We start from the raw sequence: 24,759 nt of genomic DNA on the forward strand, positions 1-24,759 counted from the left end.
ATGGCCATTTGCACTGATGAGTGGTTTTGAGATTCCAGCCCACCCTGCAATTCCCTTCTGGCGCTGACAGGGTTTATGAGTCTGAGATTTACTGGGTGATGAAAAAGTCAGTATAAATTTGAAAACTTAATAAACACGGAATAATGTAGATAGAGAGGTAAAAATTGACACACATGTTTGGAATGACATGAAGTTTTATTAGAACAAAAAAAAGTTCACAAAGTGTCCAACAGATGGCGCTGGACAGCAAAACGGCAGTGATTGCGCATGTCAATCGTGTATAAAAGGAGCTGTAATGAGAGAGAGAATCAGATGCGCCAGCAGTCGTAGCATGTTGACGTTACCTGAAAGGGCGCTTTTAGTGAAGCTGTATTATCAGAATGGGGAATGTGCTAGTTCAGCGTTACAATCCTATTGCCATAGGAAGGGGATTCGAATGGGTAAAGGTCCGTTGACAAATGCAGCTGTGGCGAGAATGATTTCGAAGTTCGGAGCCACGGGTTGTTTAGACGATAGACTCCGTAGTGGCCAACCGAGCACAAGGCATAAAGTTGCTCAGACAGTTCAGGAAGAAATGGAGACTGTAGCAGGTTCGTCTATGCACGGGGAAGTCAGCACTCGTGCAGTCGTACGTCGCATCGGCATTCCGTACACTACTGTTTGGTTGGCACTTATGCGTACCCTCCGATGATATCTGTACAAAATCCATCGGAATCATGAACTGTTACCTGGAAATTTATTGAAGCAGAGGACATTTGCGGTGAGGGCATTTCAAAAGATAGCGGAAGATGACGAATGGTTGAGTAACATGTTGTGGACCGCCGAAGCTCATTTCACGCTCGGAGGGTCTGTCAACGCCCACAATTGCAGAATTTGAGCTACCGAAAAGCCTAGAACTGCCATGGAAACTCAATTGCATGACAAGAGAGTCACGGTATGGTTTGGATTTACCACATCTACCGTTTTCGGGCTTTTTTCTTTGAGGAAGTGCATGATTCTGGTTTTGTAATTGCTACCGTGACGGGTGAGAGTTACGCCGATATGTTACAGAATCGCATCATCCCTTGCCTGGCTCATAAACACCTGCTGGAACGTACGATGTTTATGCAGGATGGCACTCCACCCCATAATGCTAGATGCGTGAAAGATCTCTTGTGCCCGTCGTTTGGTGTCGATCGTGTGCTCAGCTGCCACTTTCGTCATGTTTGGCCTCCCAGGTCCCCAGACCTCAGTCCGTGCGATTACTGGCTTTGGGGTTACCTGAACGCAAGTGTATCGTGATCGACCGACATCTCTAGGGATGCTGAAAGACAACATCCAACGCCAATGCCTCACCGACACTCTGGACATGCTTTACAATGCTGTTCACAACACTATCACAACACTATTCCTCGACTACAGCTATTGTTGAGGAATGATGGTGCACATATGGAGCATTTCCTGTAAAGAAGATCATCTTTGCTTTGTCTTACTTTGTTATGCTAATTATTGCTGTTATGATCAGATGAAGCGCCATCTGTCGGACTTTTTTGAACTTTCGTATTTTTTTGGTTCTAATAAAACCCCATGTCATTCCAAGCATGTGTGTCAATTTGTACCTCTCTATCTACATTATTCCATGATTTATTCAGTTTCCAAATTTATACTGACTTTTAAATCACCCGGTACTTCTGCAGTAACTTTAGAAGCTGTTGCCCTCTCTATTTTTTGTCGCAGTCCTCTTCAATGACTGACTGTCATGGTCAGTCCAGGGTACACATGCGGACAAAAAACAAACAAAAAAGATTCCTTGTCTTTTCCCAGACACCCCAGTTAAAAATACACTTTCACAGGTGGAAAAAATCTTTTTCCTACGTGAAAGTACATTTTTCCGTGTTAAGTTATAATACACTTTCTCTCGGAGCTGTAAAACTTGTCAATTCTTTGAATGGTGAAGGATATACACACCGGCATAGAACTTACTAACACTTTAGGAAATGCAACACACAAAAAACAAAGCATTTTGGAAAGATCATTTATGCGTGGCAACATGTACACTGCATATTTTATTATTACCAAAGTATAAACACATATTCCACCAATTATACCACGATAGCTTCCAAAGCACTGAAATAGCCAATCAACTCATGCAACGTGAGCTCACCAGCTAATGACAGCAGATATTCAGAGCATAGGAAACTTCATGCAGTCATCCAACAGAACATCATTTTTTGCTGTGTTTCTGAGGGTGTGGTTAGGCAGGATCCTAAGAGTACCAGTTTAACTGCAGCAGCTGAATACTTCAGACAAACACCGTTATAAATTTCAAAGAACTCACTTCGCACTTTTTTTAAGATAACTATACTTTTTGCCATTGTTGTTGCATAATTTGTAATCTTTAAAAGAACTAAAATAAATGTGAAAAACTAGCCTTGAAACTTGATCTTTTTTAGCATGTGTTATCTTTTAAAACACATCAAATGAATGTGACAGTAAAATATTAAGTAATGGCATAAATGGCTGGTGTTCTGGGCCCGAAATTTTGTTTAAGTGGCTGGTCTTCAGCTTTAAGTTTTGGATGAGAGTTTAACGCTCAACGATTTAAGAAATTCATTGCATATTCTCAAATATACCATAAAAGGAAATTTACTTTGAAAGTAATGCTTCTGGAATGACCATTCATTATATTTTCCCACGAACTGTTAGAAAAGTAAACTGTCGTGACATTATATTCATCAAAACGAGGCCCAGGGGAAAGATACATCAAAGGCATAATGTTGTTATGAAGTATTGTGTAGCCTTTGACACATTTTGCTGTCGGCATACACTTGTTTGTACACTGTATCAGGTCCTACTAATGAAAATTACAAAGATTTAACTGAAAACTAAAATAATGAAAAATTCCCAAAATTCCAAAAAATTTTTTTCCCTGATTACTCCTGGGTGAAAAAATTCCTGTGTGTTTTCCACATTTCCCAGGACACATGCACCTTGTCAGTCAACACACAATTTTTGTCCATGTGGATGATGATCTTACACTTTCTGTACAATGGGTATAAATCTTCGATACAGTGCCTGTCGACACATCAAACATATTGGCCCCTTCGGTTACGAAAGCACCACCATTCGAGCACCAACAACTTGCTCACATTCAAATTCATTTACAAGGAGAAGTCCTTAGTGGTGAGACTGACTTTTTGGAATCACTTATATGGTGTATCACACCTTCACCATCAGCCACCCACACTGCTGGGCCCTCATTTGTGAATAATTGACAAAATAAATTTTGGAATTTTGAATGGCGTTCAATAGCATTAAATACGTTATTTTGTATGACTGGTTGCATTGTGTATTGGATAGAATAAGAGTTTTATGTACACAAAGTTGTGCGTTGGAGTCTCATCAGGTACTTCAGCGTTTTATTTTTAAATTTTTGTTCAGTTTATTGATTTAATTGTAATTTTTAATTTGTATTCCTTTGTCACATCAGTTTTATAACACTGACTTCTTCATTTGCTCTCATTTTGCTTACTATCATTTTGTTTCTGATTGAAATATTGGTTTATATTTTAGTTAATTTTATGTATTAATTTCAATTCAATTTTTTTCATCTTATCATTCTATTTTTTCGACCGAATTATTCCATTCAATATTTCTATTCCTAATTTTGGTTGAATTTCATTTTACTTATGGTCTATTCTTCATTTTAAATCTTCATCTGCATTATTTTGTGTGTAGTGCAATAGCAATTTAGGCTATGTTTTAAAAGTCCACATGACAATTACCATAGAAAAAAATTTATGTCTTGCAACAAAATATAAATTTTTGACACCATGGCACAGTCAATATACATAGATTATTTCATGCTTTTGCTTTTTTATCCGATAGATTGGCATTTTCAAATGTTTAAATATTACGACAGACAAATATAAATAAATAACTAAAATCACATGGAGATACTATAAAAGACAAACATAATTAAATACACATTCACAAAAATTCTGAGTGGAACAAGAACGACATATAAAAAATATGAGAACTAATGAAAAGTTTTTCTTTTTAAAATTCAGTCTTGATCGCACCACATATGCTACAAGAACATAGATTACCGGTGTCGGTCATATCACATAACCATCACCAGACCTGTAATTTTTTATGTTTATTAAAATTGTACAAACGAAAAAGTTCTTGTGATGATTAAAATGTTGTGAGACAAAGGTATATAAATAAAAATTATGTTCAAACAATTAACTGAATAAAAATAATGGTCAAAGTCATTTTGATGCAGATTTAAAAATAAAAAAATTTAAAGTACCTGATTTTTTCATTAATTACTCGCAAACGAGGGCCCACCAGGATAATGACTTCAAGACACAATACCTGCTATCTTAAACTATGTCACTGTATACGTGGTTTCAAAAAGTTGGTCCCACTGCTTGAGGCCTCTCCTCGTTAGTTGCAACACAATGTATTCATAACTACACAGAACACTGTTTCGACCACAACTAACACTTGAGACGTATTGAGGACTTACACAAATGCTGTTCACGGTCAAGTGCGACAGCGAAACCTGCAGGCTCGGTTAACATCTGCACATGTCTTTAAGAATGTCTTTACCATGGTGTTTCCATATTTTTGTCCAGTCCATATGTGTATGTACGAAATTTGTCGGGAAAATATGTATAAAAGTTGAATAATGTCTTTATGTTACAAGTTGCAGTCACCGCCAGGTGGGACTACTGCTGTAATCAATCCCATCAACGCTCAGTTCGAGTCGGAGCACTCTGCGTGAAGGTGGGAGTGTACGGCAGCTTGTTGACAGTTACCCTTTGTCACCTGCCGTCGGCATGGAGCTCTCCCTGATTGAGGAACAGCGCGTCAACATCAAGTTTCTTGCAAAGCTAGGCAAAAATGGCAGTGAGATTTTTGAGTGTTTGAAACAGGTTTACGGAGACAATTCTCTGAAGGAACCGACCATGAACAAGTGGTTAGAAAGGTTCCGGGGTGGCCGAGATGAAGAGAACGATGACCCTCGCCAAGGGCGCCCATTCGACATCGAATTCCGATGCAAATGTTGAATGAATTCGGGCTTGTGTTCTTAAAGACTGTAGATTGACAGTCAGAGTGATTGGTGACGAGCTGTCAATCCCCAAAACAATCGTTCACGAAATCCTGACACAAAAACTTGAAATGAAGAAATTTTGTGCGAAAATCATACCGAAGCTCTTGACACCAGAACAGAAAGCAAAGAGGATTGAGTGCTGTGAGAATTGGTTGAAAGCAGAGGAACGAGGGGACTTTCTCAACCGAGTCATCACTGGAGACGAGTCCTGGTTTTACGAATGCGAAGGGGAGCTCAAATCTGAAAGCAAGGAATGGAAAGTAGCAGGAGAACCGAGAACAAAAAAGTCGCAAAAATCAAGGTCCAATGTAAAGACAATATTGATTGTTTTCTTTAATTCTAGGGGCATTGTTCACAAGGAATTTGTCCCTCCCGCCCAGAGAGTGAATGGAAATTTTTACGTTGAATTTCTGACACGTCTCAGAGCTCGTGTGGCCCGAGTTCGACCGGAGTTGCAAAAGGGGGCAGGTGGATCCTTCATCACGACAATGCGCCCGCTCACACGTCTCTTGTTGTGCGCGAGTTTTTGGTCCGAAGCTCAATCACCGTGACAGACCACCCGCCTTATTCACCTGATATAGCCCCGTGTGACTTCTTCATGTTCCCGAAATGCAAAATGGTGCTTCGGGGGCGGCACTTGGGAGATGTGGAAGCAATCAAGGCAGAAACGACACGGCAGCTGAATAACATCACAACTGAAGACTTTCAGCAATGTTATCAACTGTGGAAACGGCATTGGCAGAAGTGTATCGCATCTCAGGGCGAGTACTTTGAAGGAGACCATATTGTAATAACTGAACAATTGTAAAATAAAGTTATTATTCAACTTTTTCACGTATTTTCTGGACAAACCTCTAGTGTGTGTGTGTGTGTGTGTGTGTGTGTGTGTGTGTGTGTGTGTGTGTGTGTGTGTGTGTTCGAAGGATAGAGAAACATAGACCACACTACACAATATTTAATGAACTATGTAAACCCTGCCACATGCAGCAGGGCTTGCTGAGGAGTGTTATTCAGACATACGCACCGAGACGGGACTCCACGTAGCGGGCGGCGACACCTGTGGCACCCTTGGCGGAGTAGACGCCGAGAGCGAGCAGCGACAGCCCACCGGCCGCAGCCAGCACCTTGTCCCAGTCCTCCAGCAGCGCGTGCACACCGCTCCCGATCACAGCTCCGGCCGTCCTGGAAACAGACGTCACCCCGTACACCGCCTGCCGTCTCGTCCGACCACGTCGCTAAAACTGCAGCTGAAGCAATATTACTTGACAACATATACTGTATATGAGGTCACTCGGCAAAGTAGACGACCTCATTTCTTCTTTTGCAAACACCTCACGGATTCGAATCTAGTGTGCTCGCACGAGTCGACCTCGAACCTTTGTGCGTGAGCACTAATTTTCTCCTGCAAACACCTTACAGATTCGAATCTAGTGTGCTCGCACGAGCCGACCTCGAACCTTTGTGCGTGTGCACTAATTTTCTCCTGCAAACACCTTACGGATTCGAATCTAGTGTGCTCGCACGAGCCGACCTCGAACCTTTTTGCGTGTGCACTAATTTTCTCCTGCAAACACGTTACGGATTCGAATGTAGTGTGCTCGCACGAGTCGACCTCGAACCTTTGTGCGTGTGCACTAATTTTCTCCCGCCTGTTCGTAGCCTCAGTTGCCAGTTAGCAGCAGTCGAGTGAGGTAGTGTGTAGTGTTCGCGTCTATTTTTCGCTGCGAGAGAAATGACGGAATGACTGGAGCAGTGCTACTACATCAAATTTAGCCACCGGGCAACAGCCAGGTGGAAACCAATCGGGAGATTTGGGCATCACACAGATTACAGAGTGGTACAATCCGTCTAAAGATGGCTGCTCGTCAGTGGAGAGCGAGCCACACTCCGGTCGGCTTTCAACATGCCGAAATGACCACCTTGTTGCCAAGGTAAACATTGTGGTGATGCGGGACCGTCATGTGACTGCCTGTCAGAGAAACTGGACAAGAGGTTGTCATCGGCACTTTTCCAGCAGATTCCACTGTGATTTAAGATTTGTCCCCGAAGAGAGTGTCAGCGAAGTTTGTGACAAAACTGCTGACAGCGGACTGCGACTTCGAGCTGAAGTCTCACAGGATATGCTAGACCCCACAAACAGTGATCACAACTTTGTGAACACTGTAATCACTGGTGACAAGTCCTGGGTGTATGAGTAGGACTCGGAAACCTAACCCCGGTCGTCACAGTGGGAACATTCCTCTACATCTACATCTGCATCTACATACATACTCCGCAATCCACCATACAGTGTGTGCTGCTGGGTACCTCGTACCACAACTAGCATCTTCTCTCCCTGTTCCACTCCCAAACAGAATAAGGGAAAAATGACTACCTACATGCCTCTGTACGAGCCCTAATCTCTCATTTTATCTTTGTGGTCTTTTCGCGAAATATAAGATGATGGCAGTAAAATAATACTGCAGTCAGCCTAAAATGCTAGTTCTCTAAATTTCCTCAGTAGTGATTCACGAAAAGAATGTCTCCTTTCCTCCAGAGACTCCCACCCGAGTTCCTAAAGCATTTCCATAACACTCGTGTGATGATCAAACCTAGCAGTAACAAATCTAGAAGCCCACCTCTGAATTGCTTCGATGTCCTCCCTCAAACCGACCTGATAGGACTCCCAAACCCTCTTGCAGTACTCGAGAATAGGTCGTATTAGTGTTTTATAAGCTGTCTCCTTTACAGATGTACCACATCTTCCCAAACTTCTACCAATGAACAGAAGACGACTATCCGCCTTCCCCACAGCTGCCATTACCTGCTTGTCCTACTTCATATCGCTCTGCAATGTTACACCCAAATATTTAATCGACGTGACTGTGTCAGGTGCTACACTACTAACGGAGTATTCAAACATTACGGGATTCTTTTCCCTATTCATCTGCATTAATTTACATTTATCTACATTTAGAGTTAGCTGCCATTCTTTACACCAATCACAAATCCTGTCCAAGTCACCTTGTACCTCCTACGGTCACTCAACGATGACACCTTCCTGTACATCACAGCATCATCAGCAAACAGCCACATATTGCTATCCACCCTATCCAAAAGATCATTTATGTAGATCACTGAGACCAAAGAACGTCCAGCAAGTGTGTAGCAAACCCAAAGTGATGCCAACTGCTCTCTTTGACTCCCGCAGTGTGGTGCACCACAAGTATGTACAACAGGGTCAAACTGTCACCAGAGTACTACAGGGATATCCATCATTGCCTATATGATGTGTGGCATGAGAGACTGGACTTGCGGTCAAGGTGAAATTCGCACCTCCATTGCGACAATGTTACAACACATTTTCACGGAAAAAACGATTCTGTGCTTCAAAAAACTCCTTTCACTCCTGGTATGGCCCCTGTGACTTCTGGCTGTTACCAAGACTCAAGAGGTCATTGAACAGAACAAGATTTCAGACAAGAGAGGACATTATGGCAGCAACGACAACTGATTTAAACTCCATTCAGAAAGAGGCTTTTTCGGCATGCTTCCAACAGTGGCAGCACGACTGGGATAAGTGTGTGGAGTCCTGTGGGAAATACTTTGACCATGATTAGTGTCCAATGCTCTACGTAAGCCAGTTTTTATAGTCCGAAAAAGAAAATTCCTTTATAACAGACCTGTACCCTGGAACTCTGTCAGTTGCATGAGTAGATATGGACATGTTCCAAATTAGAGAAGAGCACACAGTGTAGCGTGACAAAATTTTGAATCCCACTGCAATCCTTACACATTTAAGGAATGTTTACCAAGCATACTTTTGGAAATACGGCAAACTCCTGACAATCTGGGTTTGGATTACTGTCGGTCGACAATCTTCAAAAAAAGAAATACAAGTAAAATAAAATCAAAACAACCTGGGAGTATATTTTTGAAATTAAATGAGTATTTTTGTATAGAATATTAATTTTTGGTTGTGAAGACATACATAAGGAAAACATTTGAGAGCATTAAAATAGTGATGGCCACAAATCAGGAGCTAAACTTGTAAGTGCTGCATGTATAGTAAACAAAGTGTATTGGGTAGAGAAAGAGAGTGAAGACAAGGTGACTGAGGAATCCTTTATGATGCACATTAAGACACTGAAGTGCATCCATCTGCTGTTACAGTGAACAGGACAAAATTTGCTCGACTATGCCTACATTTTGCCTCTCGCGAAAATGAACTGTCACCAGGGAAAAATCTCAATGAAAAGCAGAATCAGAAGCAGAAGAATCTGGAAGATTATTTCCCACAAACAAACTGAAAGCAAGTCATACAAATTCCAGTGTGATTTTTTAAACGAGTTGTCAGTTTACAGCAAGTAACACAGTGGAATTTCAAATGCTGTGTGAAGCGTGTTTTGTAAATACAGTAAATAGCAGATTCCAGGAAAAAGTTTATTTCGGATTACCTGTGGTTTTTTCAGTCATTCATGCAGCTTCACGTCGCTGTTAGCCTCGAATAGTGTGTGCTTGCTGTAATTTCGGAATTTTTATGGGTAACCCCAAACGATAAGCCTCCACCCGAAGCACTGAGGATGCAGAGCAACTATTCGTGCACCTATTGGTGACACTGCTCCGATCAGTGCATACACCTCACTGGGTCGATCGGTCTCATCTCATCTCATCTCAGAAGCTGTCGGGAGCTCCTGTCAGACGCCATCAGCACGTGAATGAACGCAAAAACTGTTTAACTAATTGAAATTCATCACCAATTGACGGAAGCGTATGCACTGACATCAAAAATATTCATAAATGGCGTAGAAATTTCCAACCTGTGATAGTGAAACTCACCACAACCAAGGTACTGAGGGACCAATAATTTCCAACAAGACAGTCACAAACGTTGCATGAACTGTGCTTGTAGATTGGTAGATTACTCTGGTTGATCTCTCCACTTTGGTTCCTGAGGTTTATAAAACACCAAAGTTGCAAAAATTTGAAGTGTGCACAAGGTGGGCACTGCAAATACTGACTGGGGACCACGAAGAACAATGAGAAAGTTTCTTCCCACAGATTTCTTCACCACTAAGCAGATGAACAGGACAACACTTTGGACTCTAATGTCACAGATAACAAAACCTGGTCATTCTACAAGGGCTGTTCAACAAAGAATGATTTTTTTTTTTTTTGCAACGCCTTTACTCATCCTCATAATTTTGATGGTCCTTCTCAAAGTAGTCTCCCATGAATGTGATGCACTTGTCCCAGCAATTCTGCCAGTCTTCAAATACATGCGGGAAAGCATTTTTTGAGAGGTCCTCCAAAATTGCCTCGGCAGCGTTCACCACTGCTTCTGATGATGGATAATGCCACACATGTGTTTCTTCATGTTAGGGAATAGAAAAAAGCCACACACGGCTAAATCCACACTATAGGGAGGGTGAGGGATGCAGTTCACGTTGATTTCTGCAAGATATTCAGCAACAACATTGGCAATATGCAGCCGCGCATTATCGTGGTGCAGCATCCAGCCTGCTTCATGGAAATGTGGTCTTTTGTGCCTGATATTGACTTGCAATGTTTTCAGGACACCCCTGTAGTATCATCCAGCTACTGATGTATGTGTAGGTACAACATGCTGATAAACCATTCGATGAATATCAAAGAATGAGATGAGCATAAATTTCCCAGCAGAAGCAACAATTTTTGCTTTTTTGTGGGATGGCAGTAAAGAATATCTGCACAGAGCTTTGCTGTTTGCTCTCAGGATCAAAATGATGTAGCCAAGTTTCATCAGCAGTGGTTACATTTGAAAGAAACTCCGAAACTTCCTCTAATACCAACTTTAACTGCATGCAGACCCGCACGCAAATGTCCTTTTGTTCGGGTATCGACAGTCTCGGAACCCAGCGTGCACAAACACGTGTCACATGTAATTTTTCTGTCACCAATGTGTGGGTGGCACCCTATGAAATGTTTTGTATTTCAGAAAGTGATCTTAAGGTAATTCGTTGATTCTCTCTCACTATGACAGCAGCAGTGTTGATGTTTTCTTCTGTAAAAGCAGTAACTGGAGCACCAGATCCACCTTCCTGGTCTCCGCTCTTTAAACACTTTAAACCACCTTCGAGCTGTACTGTAGGAAAGAACAGACTCTCCATAGGCCTGTAACATTGTATAGGCCTCAGCTGAAGATATGTTGAGACAAAAGCAGAATTTCAATGCTGCACATTATTCCTTGCATGTTACTGGACATTTCTGACCTTTCCTGCCTCTCAGAGGCAGGAACCAGGAGCCCCAACAGTGAAATTACTACAGCGTGCTTGTTGCACATTAACCTAACAGAATATAATAAGATTAAATTATAGCACGAGAAATTATGACCATAAAAAAATTATGATTGTTCTTTATTGAACAGCCCTCATACTTTACACCTGTAACCAAACGACAATCACACGAGTGGCGATGTTCCTCTTTGTCCGAGCCACTAAAATCGAGACACACGATGCCAGTACAGTTATGACAACTCTGTTTTGGGATTGAAGTGGGGGTCTGTTCAGTCTACATCTACATTTATACTCCACAAGCCACCCAACGGTGTGTGGCGGAGGGCACTTTACGTACCACTGTCATTACCTCTCTTTCCTGTTCCAGTCTCGTATGGTTCGCAGGAAGAACGACTGTCTGAAAGCCTCCGTGCGCCCTCTAATCTCTCTAATTTTACATTCATGATCTAATCGGGAGGTATAAGTAGGGGGAAGCAATATATTCGATACCTCATCCAGAAACGCACCCTCTCGAAACCTGGCGAGCAAGCTACACCGCGATGCAGAGTGCCTTTCTTGCAGAGTTTGCCGCTCGAGTTTGTTAAACATCTCCTTAATGCTATCACGGTTACCAAATAACCCTGTGACGGAACGCGCCGCTCTTCTTTGGATCTTCTCTGTCTCCTCCATCAACCCGATCTGCTATGGATCCCACACTGATGAGCAATACTAAAGTATAGGTTGAACGAGTGTTTTGTAAGCCACCTCCTTTGTTGATGGACTACATTTTCTAAGGACTCTCCCAATGAATCTCAAACTGGTACCCGCCTTACCAACAATTAATTTTATATGATCATTCCACTTCAAATCGTTCTGCACGCATACTCCCAGCTATTTTACAGAAGTAACTGCTACCAGTGTTTGTTCCACTATCATATAATCGTACAATAAAGGATCCTTCTTTCTATATATTCGCAATACATTACATTTGTCTACGTTACGGGTCAGTTGCCACTCCCTGCACCAAGTGCCTATCCGCTGCAGAACTTCCTGCATTTCGCTACAATTTTCTAATGCTGCAACTTCTCTGTATACTACAGCATCATCCGCGAAAAGCCGCATGGAACTTCCGACACTATCTACTAGGTCATTCGATGTCAACTCGATGATCGCGGTAAATGCTGTGAAACACAGAAAAATCTGACAATGGGCAGTTAGGAGCTGGTAAAAAGGAATGTCTTGCAAAGGCATAAGCATTCTCCGTAACAACTCTTGCCCACAAACCACTACTCTCCTGCAAAAGTCTGTACTGAACAGCATTACCCACCCACCCTATAGTCCAGACACGACACCAAGTGAACCACCAGTTGCCTAAGTTCAAAAAACAGTGCCTCTCAGCTTATATTAAATATGCATCTACTAACACTTGTACCCTGTGACCCTCTGTGCACTTGGATATCTGATGATGGAAACAAGTCCAAAACGTGTCAAGTGAGCAATTTGAGTAGTAAACTTATTTTTCACCGCCTGTATGACTATCTTTGAAGCAACCTATTCAGCGCCAATACAATAGTACATTTTAATTTTGGAGAATGTCTTCAATACAAATTTAGAGACAAGCTTATTGCCGCAATGCAATTTGTAACATTGGCGCATTATGGCTGCACATCAACTGCTTAAAACTGTCTGTTCAGATCTGGCTGCTCAAATGCACATATATTGTTTGCAGTTGTTAACTGAAGCTGCTTCAATAATTACTGCATTGAGTTGCTTATGCACCAGAAATAAAAGCGGCCTTGAAACTTTTTGAACTGACGATGTACGTAAAGTATAAGAGGCGTTCAAAAAGAAACAAGCCGGAACAGGAATGCACAAACCGGTGACCGGAGTACAATATCGTGGCTTGTGTAACGAGGTGTGGTCCTGACCAGAGTGTGGCAGTTCACAGGCCATTGCTAGAGGGCACACGTACACATCACGTAACTATACAGAGCTAGCAGCAGCACGCACCAATCGTCCAACATTGTCAATCGCACTGCAAACAGTGACACGGAAGACGTCAGCAGAAGAGCAAAGAGGTGGTGTTCGTTTTCTGACAGCGGAAGGAGTAGGAGGAACGGACATTCATCGACGAATATCACAAGTGTCTTGTGTACATGTCCCTTGCAAGGATCAAGGCATGGCACAAGCACTTCAGGGAAGGACGGGTGTCGTTAGCCGACGATGCACGGTCTGGAACACCACACTGCATCACCGATGACATCGTCCAACTGGTGGATGCACTCATTACCCAGGACCGCTGAGTGACGGTGAAAGCATTAGCGTCGGAAGTGTTCACACCATCGTGAAGGAACGAGTGCACCTGTGCAAAGTGTGTGCCCAATGGGTGCCCCACAGTCTTCAACCACACCAGGAAGCATGTCGAATGGCCCACTTTCTTGCTTCCTCTGCAGCGCTATGCTCGGGAAGGGAATGCGTCCCTGGCACGAGTGGTCGCTGGAGATGAGTAACCGTGTCATCACTTCGAACCAGAATCAAAACGACAAAGTCTCCAGTGGAAGCATCTAGGGTCACAACCACCAAATAAAGCCAAGCCCATCCACACGAGTGCAGGAAAGGTCATGCTGACTTACTTCTTTGACCGAGATGGCCCCCTTCTGATTCACTTCCTGCAGCAGGGGACAACAGTGAATGCCCAGCATTACTCGCAAACCTTGACCACTCTTTGACAAGTGATCAAATCAAAACGACCAGGCAATCTCGCCTGAGGGGTCATTCTGCTCCACGACAATGCAAAGCCTCATACGGCCAACACAGTCGCGCACTCCTGCAAAAATTCAATTGGGAGGTTCTCGGCCACCCGCCATACAGTCCAGACCTCTCTCCCTGTGATTACGCCATTTTTGGTCCCCTTAAAAAGGCTCTGAGGGGCAAATAACTCACTTCAAACGATGATGTCCAGCTGTATGTGCTGAACTGGTTAACGTCACAGCCCTGGGACTTTTATGAGATAGCCATTCACTGCGATGTGTCAAAGTGCAACAAGTGTCTCAACAGTCAGGGTCAATACTTCTAACATTAAGAAGTACTGGTTTCTGTAATTATGCCTCTGGCTAGTTTCTTTTTGAATGCCCCTTATATATAATTGTGATGAACTTTACCCAATTACGAAGTTACAATCCAATTGTTATGAAAACATAAATGTGTATGTGGTTGGTGCCATGAAAGACTTTTCACAAGGAGACTTATTTGACAGACAGAATGTGCACTTTTAATGTCTCCATCATTGTTTGCAATGGTGTCACAAAGGCACAGAGGTTCCTCTATGTTTGTATTGACTGTTTATGCAACATACATGAGTGATTTCAGAAAACACCATCCATTATTAGCTGTATGTGGGAAACCAAATTCATCTATTTCAGTTCAGTAAGATAAGAACACGCAGAGATAACCGATAGCCATCGGCATTCTGCCACACTACTTTATTACCATCTAGATGAAACCATAAAGTTATGTGACTTTTAATTATATATTTGTTTATGTATCAGCATGTTTACAAAATACAGACTGACTGTGGAGTATAATAATCAAAAGTCAGTGATATGGCCAGTGTAGTTATCTGATATTCATCCACAACCATATTGAATCGAAATATGATGGAATGTGTGTTCTGAAATAAATCACTTATTCAGGATATATTAGGTAATGATAAATTTGCCTTTTGGAAATGTAAGGGGAGCAGAGAGGCAGTTCTGATGTGATTGATAATGAAAGCAAAATTGAAGAAAAATCCAAGATACATTCATAGAATTTAACAATCTTGAAAAAGCATTCAAAAATGCAAAATGGTGCAAAAAGTTAAAAATTATGAGAAAAAATAAGAATAAGTTACAAGGAAAGATCTATGGTATAAAATACGTACAGAAACCAAGAGGGAGTATTAAGAATGAACGACCATGAATGACGTGCTCACATTAAAAAGGTTGTAAGACAGGGGCGTCGGCTAGTGGGATTAAAATGCAGGGTAAAAGGATCAATAATGAGATTCACAGATGACATTCCTATCCTCAATGAAATTGAAGATGAATTACAGGAAGTGTTGAATGGAATTAACAATCTGAGTACAGAATATGAATTGAGGGTAAACCAAAGGGAGACTAAGGTAATGAGAAGGAGCAGGAATGAGATTAACAATAATCTTAACATCAAAACCTGAGGTCCACAAAATAGACAAAGTGAAGGAAGAAATGTAACCCATTTTTTCTCCACATACATTTTTTCATAAAGTGTAAACTGCGGAAAAATTCTACATGTGTTGATGCAAAACTGGGTGTGAATTAACATTATGGACATAGGAAATTTGATGGGAGCGATAAAAAATATCATAAATAGCAGGAAAATGTTAACCTTAGGTCGCCTAAGGGGGAGGGAGGGGTTCATTGAACCCACAATTTTTTTTATGTCCCCTGCTTTTGCCGAAGTAACTTTCATATTACATATTCCCTTTGAGTTATTGTTTGTTGGCTATTTTTTCAGAGGAAGTGATAGTTGATGTCAGTCAGCTGTTATTTATCTTGTAAACTTGCAGTGAGTTAGTGCAGTTCCCTACTGTTCACACCAAGACTTAGAAATGACTAAAGGAATACGTGACTCATCTTTAGAAAGAGTCCTGAATGAAATTTTAGATGAAGATTCTGACTCAAGGAGTGAAAGTGAATATGAGGATGGTGTTATGGAGTACGATTCAGATCAGGAAAGTGATGTGGTTGTTAGAGAAGATGAAGATAGTGCAGCTTCACGCAGTGACCATCAGGACGTTATTGTGGCCAAGTCTGGAAGAAGGTACGTAACCACACAGCCTAGAATTCCTAGAAGGTCTGTTGCTTGTATAGTAAGAGAGCTTGACACCATGATGTTATTGCAAAACATTCAAATGAAGAGGCAGTTAGGCAAAATGTTACTTTGAATAATAAGAAAGAACTGTATGCCTTTATAGGAATCCTGATACTTATAGAGGCAAATAAGGACAATTCTGTCAGTGTACACGATCTTTGGTCAGACCTAATGGGTCGACCAGTTTACAACGGTATTATGGCAAAAGAATGTTTCAAGAAACTTATTGCAGTCATAAGGTTTGATGACAAAAGTACCCACCAGCTAAGAAGGGAAGCAGACAAGATCACAGCAATCCCTGATGTTTTCAACAAAGTGAATGATAGGTTTCCACTACTGTATAAACCAGGGGTCCACCTCACCGTTGATGAGATGCTCAGCTTGTTTAGAGGGCACTGCCCCTTCAAAGTATTTATGAAGGATAAACCGGGTAAGTATGGCATCCTTATACGCATATTGTCTGATGCAGTTGGCAGATACGTCTTGAATATGGAACACTATGCAGGTAATGTTCAGCATTTGTCGAAAGAAGAATGGGGTTCAGCAGCTGTCGTCAAACGTCTGGTGGCATCTGTGAAAAATACTGGTCGAAATATTACTACAAACCAATACTACTCATCGGTGAATTTGGCGGAAGAGTTATATCAAGACTACAAAGTTACTACAGTAGGAACTCTCCAGTCAAATAGGAAGCATATTCCAGACATAATGAAGAACATGTCAAATCGATAGCTATATTCACCAATGTTCTTGTTCACAGACCCATCAATAGGTAGACCTCCAGTAACTTTGGTGTCCTACACAGCAAAAACGAAACCAAGTAAAAACTTTCTGATGTTGTCAACAATGCACCATGATAAAGGCACTGTTGGAGGAGAGAAGAATAAAACCGAGATAAATGCATATTATAATTTCACTAAAGATGGAATTGATACCATTGATCAAATGGCACGTATGTTCACCTACAAGAGGGGAACAAAGAGATGGCTTCTATCTGTATTTTACTTTCTCATTGACATTTGTGCTATCAATGCAACCACCATATTCATCCAGCAACATCCAATATGGAATGAAAAGAAACACAACAAATGGAAACTTTATCTTCTGCAAGCTGGGATGGAACTAGTGAAATTGCAGGTAGAAGAAAGAAGTACCAAGAAAATCAAAGAAGTGACAACAGAAGCACGTCAGCCTCCTGCAGGGAAAGGTTGGTGCTATATTTGTATAAGAGAAGCTAAAACAAAGAAGCAGAAGTACAACAATCTAAGTAAACCAAAACAGTATTGTGGACAGTGTCATAAACATGTGTGTAACACACAGTCAGAAAAAATTGTGAAGTGTGTCTCTTGCCTTGAAGTTGAGGACTCAGAGTAGTCTATTGTATATGAACACATCTGTATTTTGTATTGTAATATGTCAATTGTTTATTCACTCAATCCAATATTTATAACAATTAACAACATTTACAAAGTGATGCCTTAGTTAAAATACATAGACTATTTTGAAAGTTGTAATTTTTCGTCAGTAAACTTATTTAATACCTGTGGGCTCGCCGAACGCCCCCCACCCCCCGGGCATCCAAGTTAGAAAAAAGGGCTTGGGCGTCCTAGGGTTACTACCGGTGTTGTAAAAGCAGGGTTATACTGTAGGATGCTACATCTCTCTTAAGGGAAAACTTTTATCTCTATTATTAATTTCATTGGATAACCTTATTTCGATGGTTTCCTTAAGTACACAACCCCAATAACGAAAAGTCTGAGTAATAGTTTATGTCTCTTTAAATAATATATTATGCCCTTCACTGAAACAATGTTCAGTGAAGATAGATTTTTCACGCTGCAGCAAACATATGGTGTTGATGTTCCATACACTGGTCATGAACTGTGCAAATAAACTGTCCAAAATAAGCACTTCTGCAATGACAGGGAATTTTATATACCTCTTGCTTCCATAATTCCATCTTTAACAGATCCAAGAAGGGCTCTAGTCTTAGCCAAAGGCAAAAGGACACTTTTTTTAAAAAATTATTATTTGAGGATTCTTGAAATCCCTGCAATGGGTAAAAAGCAACAGATTTACTGATTTCAAGGGCCTGTTGTTGGTCACCATGGTGATCCAAAGTAAACAGCATGAACAATTTGATGATCAGTATATCCATTATGCCTGAAAACGATCTTAAGGTAATCCATTTCATGTGTCAAATTATCAAAATCCAAAATAGCATAGGCTCTCTTGAGCAATGCACGCAAAACTCCCATGCGTCAATGTGGTGGATGACAACTAGTACCATGGAGATAGTGGTCCCTATGTGTAGGTTTACACTATGTGCTTTGTCCCAATGTCCTATTTTCTGTTTTATGTACTAAAACAACCAAAAAAGGCGATTTGCCATCTTTTTCCATTCCCATCCCAAGTTTGATGTACGAAAAGCTTCCATTCCATGTGGCCAAATGATAAAAATATCATCCACATATTTCAAAAATATATGTGGGTGTAAGAGCTGTTCTGAGTGCAGTGTCATCAAAATCTTCCTTGACAGGATTGCCATACAGCCAGTTTGTTCAAAAAATTGATCATTAAATAAAAAATATGTTTATGTCAATACACTGTGACATAGCTGAGCTGTCTTATCATCCAATAGCCGGCCAATTGGCAACAAGGACTACTCCAAAGGTACCAGAGCAAAAAGTGAAACAACATCAAAACTAACTAAAAGGTCAGATGTTCCAAGGCACAGTGGCTTCAAGTGTTGAATAAAATTGATCGAGTTGGATATATTATCCCTTTTCACATTTCCCTACATGAGAGCTAACGACCGAAGCAAGATATCTGGCTGAATTATAAGTAGGACCAGTGAAACATTGTGATGTCAGCATGATGAAATCCAGCCGCATACCCATGAACGGCATCAAGACTAAAAGGGTTATTTGAAATAAAAAAAATTATAATAAAATTACAAAATCCAATGTGCACTCCATTTTCATACTGGCTGGAGTCATTCCTGACATGGCAAGGGTCCTTCCAGCCGCCATGAGAAGTACAGGGTACAGCCACCTGCAGGTGGTGGCCCACGTCGGTACCAATGATGTGTGTCACTTTGGATCGGAAGAGATTTTCTCTGGCTTCGAGCAGCTAATAGAAGTGGTAAAGACTGCCAGTCTTGCTTGCGAGATGAAAGCAGAGCTGACCATTTGCAGCGTAGTCGACAGGACCGACTGCGGACCTCTGGTACAGAGCCGAGTGGAGGGTCTGAATCAGAGGCTCAGATCGTTCTGGGACCGTGACGGCTGCAGATTCCTCAACTTGCACCATAGGGTGGTTGGGATTCCGCTGAATAGGTCAGGTGTCCACTACACGCAAGAGTTAGCTACACGGGCAGGGGCTGTGTGGTATGGATTGGGCGGTTTTTTATGTTAGAGGGCCTCGGGAAAACAAGGGAGGGCTTCAGTCACAAAAGGTGCAGTCCGAACACACAAAGAACGTAGATTTAGGAACCATCGGTATAACAGTTGTAAATTGTTGTCGGAAAGTACCAGAGCTCCAAGCGCTAGTAGAAAGCACTGATGCTCAGATTGTATAGGCACTGAAAGCTGGCTAAAGCCGGAGGTAAGCTCAGCTGAAATTTTTGGGAAGAGCCTAATGATGTTCCGAAAGCATAAGCTAAACACAGTTGGCAGTGCCGTGTTTCTGCTGTTAGAAGTAATTCACCTCGCCGTGAAATTGAAGTAGATGGTTCCAGTCAGCATGGGCAGAGGTCATTCTTGGCAACTGGAATAAAATAATAATTGGATCCAAATTAATGATGATGACGAAGCAACTGCCAGTTGCGAAAGCTCGTAATTCTGTGTGTGTATTTGTGTGTTTTGTTCATGTGCCTGTCTGCCGGGGCTTCCCCGCTTGGTAAGTCTTAGAATCTTTGTTTTTAATATAATAATTGGATCCTTTTACCGATCTCTCAATTCGGATGACACAATTGCTGAAAGGTTCAAAGAACAATTGAGTTTGATTTCAGACATGTACCCAACTCATAGTTGGTGGTAACCTTAATTTACCCTCAATATGTTGGTGAAAATACATGTTTAATTTCGGAGGTACACATACAACATCACCCGAAATTGTGCTAAACGTATTCTCTGAAAATTATTTCGAACAGTTAGTTCATGAGTGCACGAGAATAGTAAACGGTTGTGAAAACATACTTGACCTCTTAGCAACAAATAGTCCTGAGCTAATAACGAGCATCAAAATGGATACAGGGATTACTAAACACAGGGTTGTCGTAGCAAGCTTAAATATTGTGAACCCCAAATCCTCCAAAAATAAACGAAAAATATACCTATGCAAAAAAGCGGGTAAAAATTCACTTGACGCCTTCCTGAGAGACAATCTCCACTCCTTCTAAATTAAGAATGTAAGTGTAGACCAGATGTGGCTTGAACTCGAAAAAATAGTATCGGCAACAACAGATAGATTTATACTAAATACATTAACAAATGACAGATCTGACCCTTCTTGGTACACAGAACGGGTCAGAACACTGTTGCACAAACAACGAAAAAAACGTGCCAAATTTAAACGGATGTAAAATCTCCGAGATTGGTGATCTTTTACAGAAGCTCGAAATTTAGCGCGGACTTCACTGAGAGATGCTTATAATAGTTTGCACAATGAAACTTTGTCTCCAAACCTGGCAGAAAATCCAAAGAGATTCTGGTCATATGTGAAGTATGCTAGTGGCAAGACACAATCAATGCCTTCTCTGCATGATAGCAATGGAGATACTATTGAAGACAGAGCTGCTAAAACATGGTTACTAAACACAGCCCTCCAAAATTCCTTCATCAAAGAAGATGAAGTAAATATTCCAGAATTCAAATCAAGAACAGCTGCCAACATGAGTAACGTTAAAGTAGGTATCCTCAGAGTAGTAACGCAACTTAATAAAAGTAAGTATTCTGGTCCAGACTGTATACCAATTAGGTTCCTTGCGGAGTATGCTGATGAAATAGCTCCATACTTAACAATCATGTACAACCATGGCTGGACAAATGATCCATACCCAAAGACTGGAAAGTTGCACAGATTACACTAATATTCAAGAAAGGTAGTAGGAGTAATCCACTACATTACAGGTCCATATTATTACGGTCAATATGCAGCAGGGTTTTGGAACATATATTGTGTTCAAATATTGTGAATTACCTCAAAGGAAACGATCTATTGGTACATGCTCAACACGGATTTAGAAAACATCGTTCTTGTGAAACACAATCACCTCTTTACTCGCACGAAGTGTTGAGTGCTACTGACATTGGATTTCAAATTGATTCTGGATTTCCGGAAGGCTTGTAGTGAAATCACATGCTTATGGAATATTGTCTCATTTGTGTGACTGGATTCATGATTTACTATCAGAATTCATAGTAATTGACAGAAAGTCAGCGAGTAAAAAAGAAGTGATTTCTGGCAGTCCTCAAGGTAGTGTTATATGCCCTATGATGTTCATTATCTATATAAAAGATTTGGGAGACAATCTGACCAGCCATCTTATGTTGTTTTCAGGTGATGCTGTCGTTTATTGACTAGTGAAGTCATCAGAAGAGCAAAACAAATTACAAAGCAATTTAGAAAAGATATTTGTATGGTGAAAAAATTGCCAGTTGCCAACTGGCCCTAAATAAAGAAAAGTGTGAGGTCATTCAAATGTGTGCTGAAACGAATTCGTTAAACTTTGGTTACACCATAAATCAGTCAAATCTTGAGGCTGTAAATTCATACCTAGGAATTACAATTGCGGGCAACTTAAACTGGATGGGGCACACAGAAAATGTTGTGGTGAAAGCTAACCAAAGAATGTGTTTTATTGGCAGGACCCTTAGAAAATATAAGATCTACTAAGGAGGCTGCCTACACTACTCTTGTCTGTCCACTTTTAGAATACTGCTGTGCCATGTGGGATCTTAACCAGATAAAACTGATGTCGAAAAAGTTCAAAGAAGGGCAGCATATTTTTCATTATCGTGAAATAGGGTTTCGTGTCACTGAAATGATACAGGATTTCGGAATGAGATCATTAGAACAAAGGCATTTTTCGTTGCAGCGAAATCTTCTCTCAAAATTTCAATCTTCAACTTTCTCCTCCAAATATGAAAATATTTTTTTGACATGAACCTACATAGGGAGAAATGATCACCAAAATACGATAAGTCAAATCACAGCTCACATGGAAAGATACATGTGTACATTCTTTCTGTGTGCTACACGAGATTGGAATAATAGAGAACTGTGAAGGCGGTTCAATTAACCCTCTGCCAGGCAGTTGAACGTGATTTGCAGAGTATCCATGCACATGTAGAAATCCCACATGCTTATTGCACAGATTTTCAATGTATTATAAGGTAAAGAAATGTTGAATGACCCGGTCCACGGGCAGACTTTTTCTACTCACTTGATGGACTCCAGGACGGTGGTGCGATTCTCGGCGGCCTTGAGGCGGATCTGCTCGAGGGCGATGTCGCGGTTCTCGCGCTCCGCCTTGGCGCGGGCGGCCGCCTCCGCCTCGGCGCGCTTCGCCTCCAGCTGCGAGCGCATCTCCAGCTCGCGGTCCAGCGTGGCGCGCCGCATCGCCTCCTGCCGCTCCACGCTCGCCTCCTGCTTGCGCAGGTTGTCCTCGTTCACCTGCTGCTGCTGCTGAAGCTGGTCCTCGTACCTGCCGGACACGCACGTCTCACTGTATTCACGTACCGACAACATCCGGAGATACTAGAGCGAACCAATATACCTGACCTCCCAAACAAATGGCAATTTTGATAATGTCACTGCAAACTACAAGGTGTTGTGATGAAATCTTCAACCATTTCCAAATGTAATTAAAAAATTATGAGATATAGATACATGCCGTTTGTAGCACTGTATACAGCAACACAGAGAACTTTATGCACTTTTTTCTAAATAATTTCTTCTATTTTTCATGTGCTAAATCATTGCCAAAAAAGATTACACCTCAAGAGAGTGCCAATTAATAGTGTGGTATCTGAAAAAGAAATCACCCATTGCTTTCCAAGAAACTTCACACCTGAATTTCACAGCACGCAGCAGACACGATGATTAACACTCAGTATGAAACTTCCTGGCAGATTAAAACTGTGTGCCGGACCAAGACTCAAACTCGGGACCTTTGCATTTCACAGGCAAGTGCTCTAACACTGAACTACCCTCTACGACTCACACCCTGTCCTCACAGCTTTACTTCTGCCACTATCTCGTCTTCTACCTTCCAAACTTTACAGAAGCTCTCCTGCGAACCTTGCAAAACCAGCACTCCTGAAAGAAAGAATATTGCGGAGACAGCCTGGGGGATGTTTCCAGAATGAGATTTTCACTCTGCAGCGGAGTGTGCGCTGATATGAAACTTCCTGGCAGATTAAAACTGTGTGCCGGACCGAGACTCGAACTCGGGACCTTTGCAAGGTTCACAGGAGAGCTTCTGTAAAGTTTGGAAGGTAGGAGATGAGATAATGGCAGAAGTAAAGCTGTGAGGATGGGATGTGAGTCGTGCTTGGGTAGCTCAGTGGTAGAGCACTTGCTCGCGAAAGTCAAAGGTCCCAAGTTCGAGTCTCAGTCCAGCACACAGTTTTAATCTGCCAGGAAGTTTCATATCAGTGCACACTCCACTGCAGTGTGAAAATCTCATTCTGGAAACACTCAGTATGATGAGTTCCTAGTCACTAGGAGACAGGCAGCTGTGTTCTGGCAGAAAACGCAAACTGGTGAAATGGTAGAGACGAGAGACACATTCTCCAGAAGTCCATCTGAATCAGTTCGTCGGGCATTGAGAACTGCCCACTTGCTCGACAGTTCACGAGGTGTGAGACAGGAGGAAGGCCAGCATCAGTCGTGAATTTTTAATCTGTTTATTTGATTGATTTCAGCTACTGTGTACCTATCTTTGGTGCTACATGCATAAAAAAAGTAATCAGAATCAGGCAGCAAAAACTAAAAAACTTCATATTAATTTCATTCAAGTCGTGATGACTCAGTTAAAGCTTCCATTCAGTCACACACTACCCAGTCTGGTGTGGCAGCTGAAGATTGCAAAGTGAAAGCTGAAATATTAAATTCAGCATTTAAAAAAGTCATTCATGCTGGAGAGCTGTACAAACATTCTGATATTTTATCATTACATACAGTCCCAAATGGATGACATAGTAATAAGCATCCCTGGCTTAGAGAAACAGCAGAAGGAGTTGAAAGCAACTAAGTCGCCAGGTCACATGGAACGCCAATACGGTTTTAAAAAGAATACTCTACAACATTGGCTCCTTACTTAGCCTGCATTTATCGCAAATCTCTTGTCCGGGGCGAAGTCTAAAGCGACAGGAAAAAGGCTCTCACAACTCCTTTGTACAACAAAGGTAAAAAGATGGACCCGCAAAATTACAGACCAATATCCTTAACATCACTTTGCTGTAGAATTCTAGAACGTATTCTGACTACGAATATAATAAAATGCCTATAGACCAAAAAGCTTAA

At 41.4% G+C, this 24,759-nt stretch overlaps 1 protein-coding gene across 1 annotated transcript in view; it reads right to left on the reverse strand.

The window, feature by feature from the left end:
• The window catches only part of LOC126295104 (ATPase family AAA domain-containing protein 3), an 87,924-nt gene that overhangs the window by 46,337 nt on the left and 16,828 nt on the right, over positions 1-24,759 (reverse strand). Inside the window, exons 3-4 of the mRNA XM_049987359.1 lie at positions 22,676-22,936; positions 6,126-6,283 (exon numbers count right to left, since the gene is read on the reverse strand). Coding sequence (XP_049843316.1) covers positions 6,126-6,283; positions 22,676-22,936 — 419 coding nt within the window. The remainder of the gene's footprint in view (positions 1-6,125; positions 6,284-22,675; positions 22,937-24,759) is intronic.

The sequence above is a fragment of the Schistocerca gregaria genome, chromosome 11, assembly GCF_023897955.1.
Source record: "Schistocerca gregaria isolate iqSchGreg1 chromosome 11, iqSchGreg1.2, whole genome shotgun sequence".
Classification (NCBI taxonomy): domain Eukaryota; kingdom Metazoa; phylum Arthropoda; class Insecta; order Orthoptera; family Acrididae; genus Schistocerca; species Schistocerca gregaria.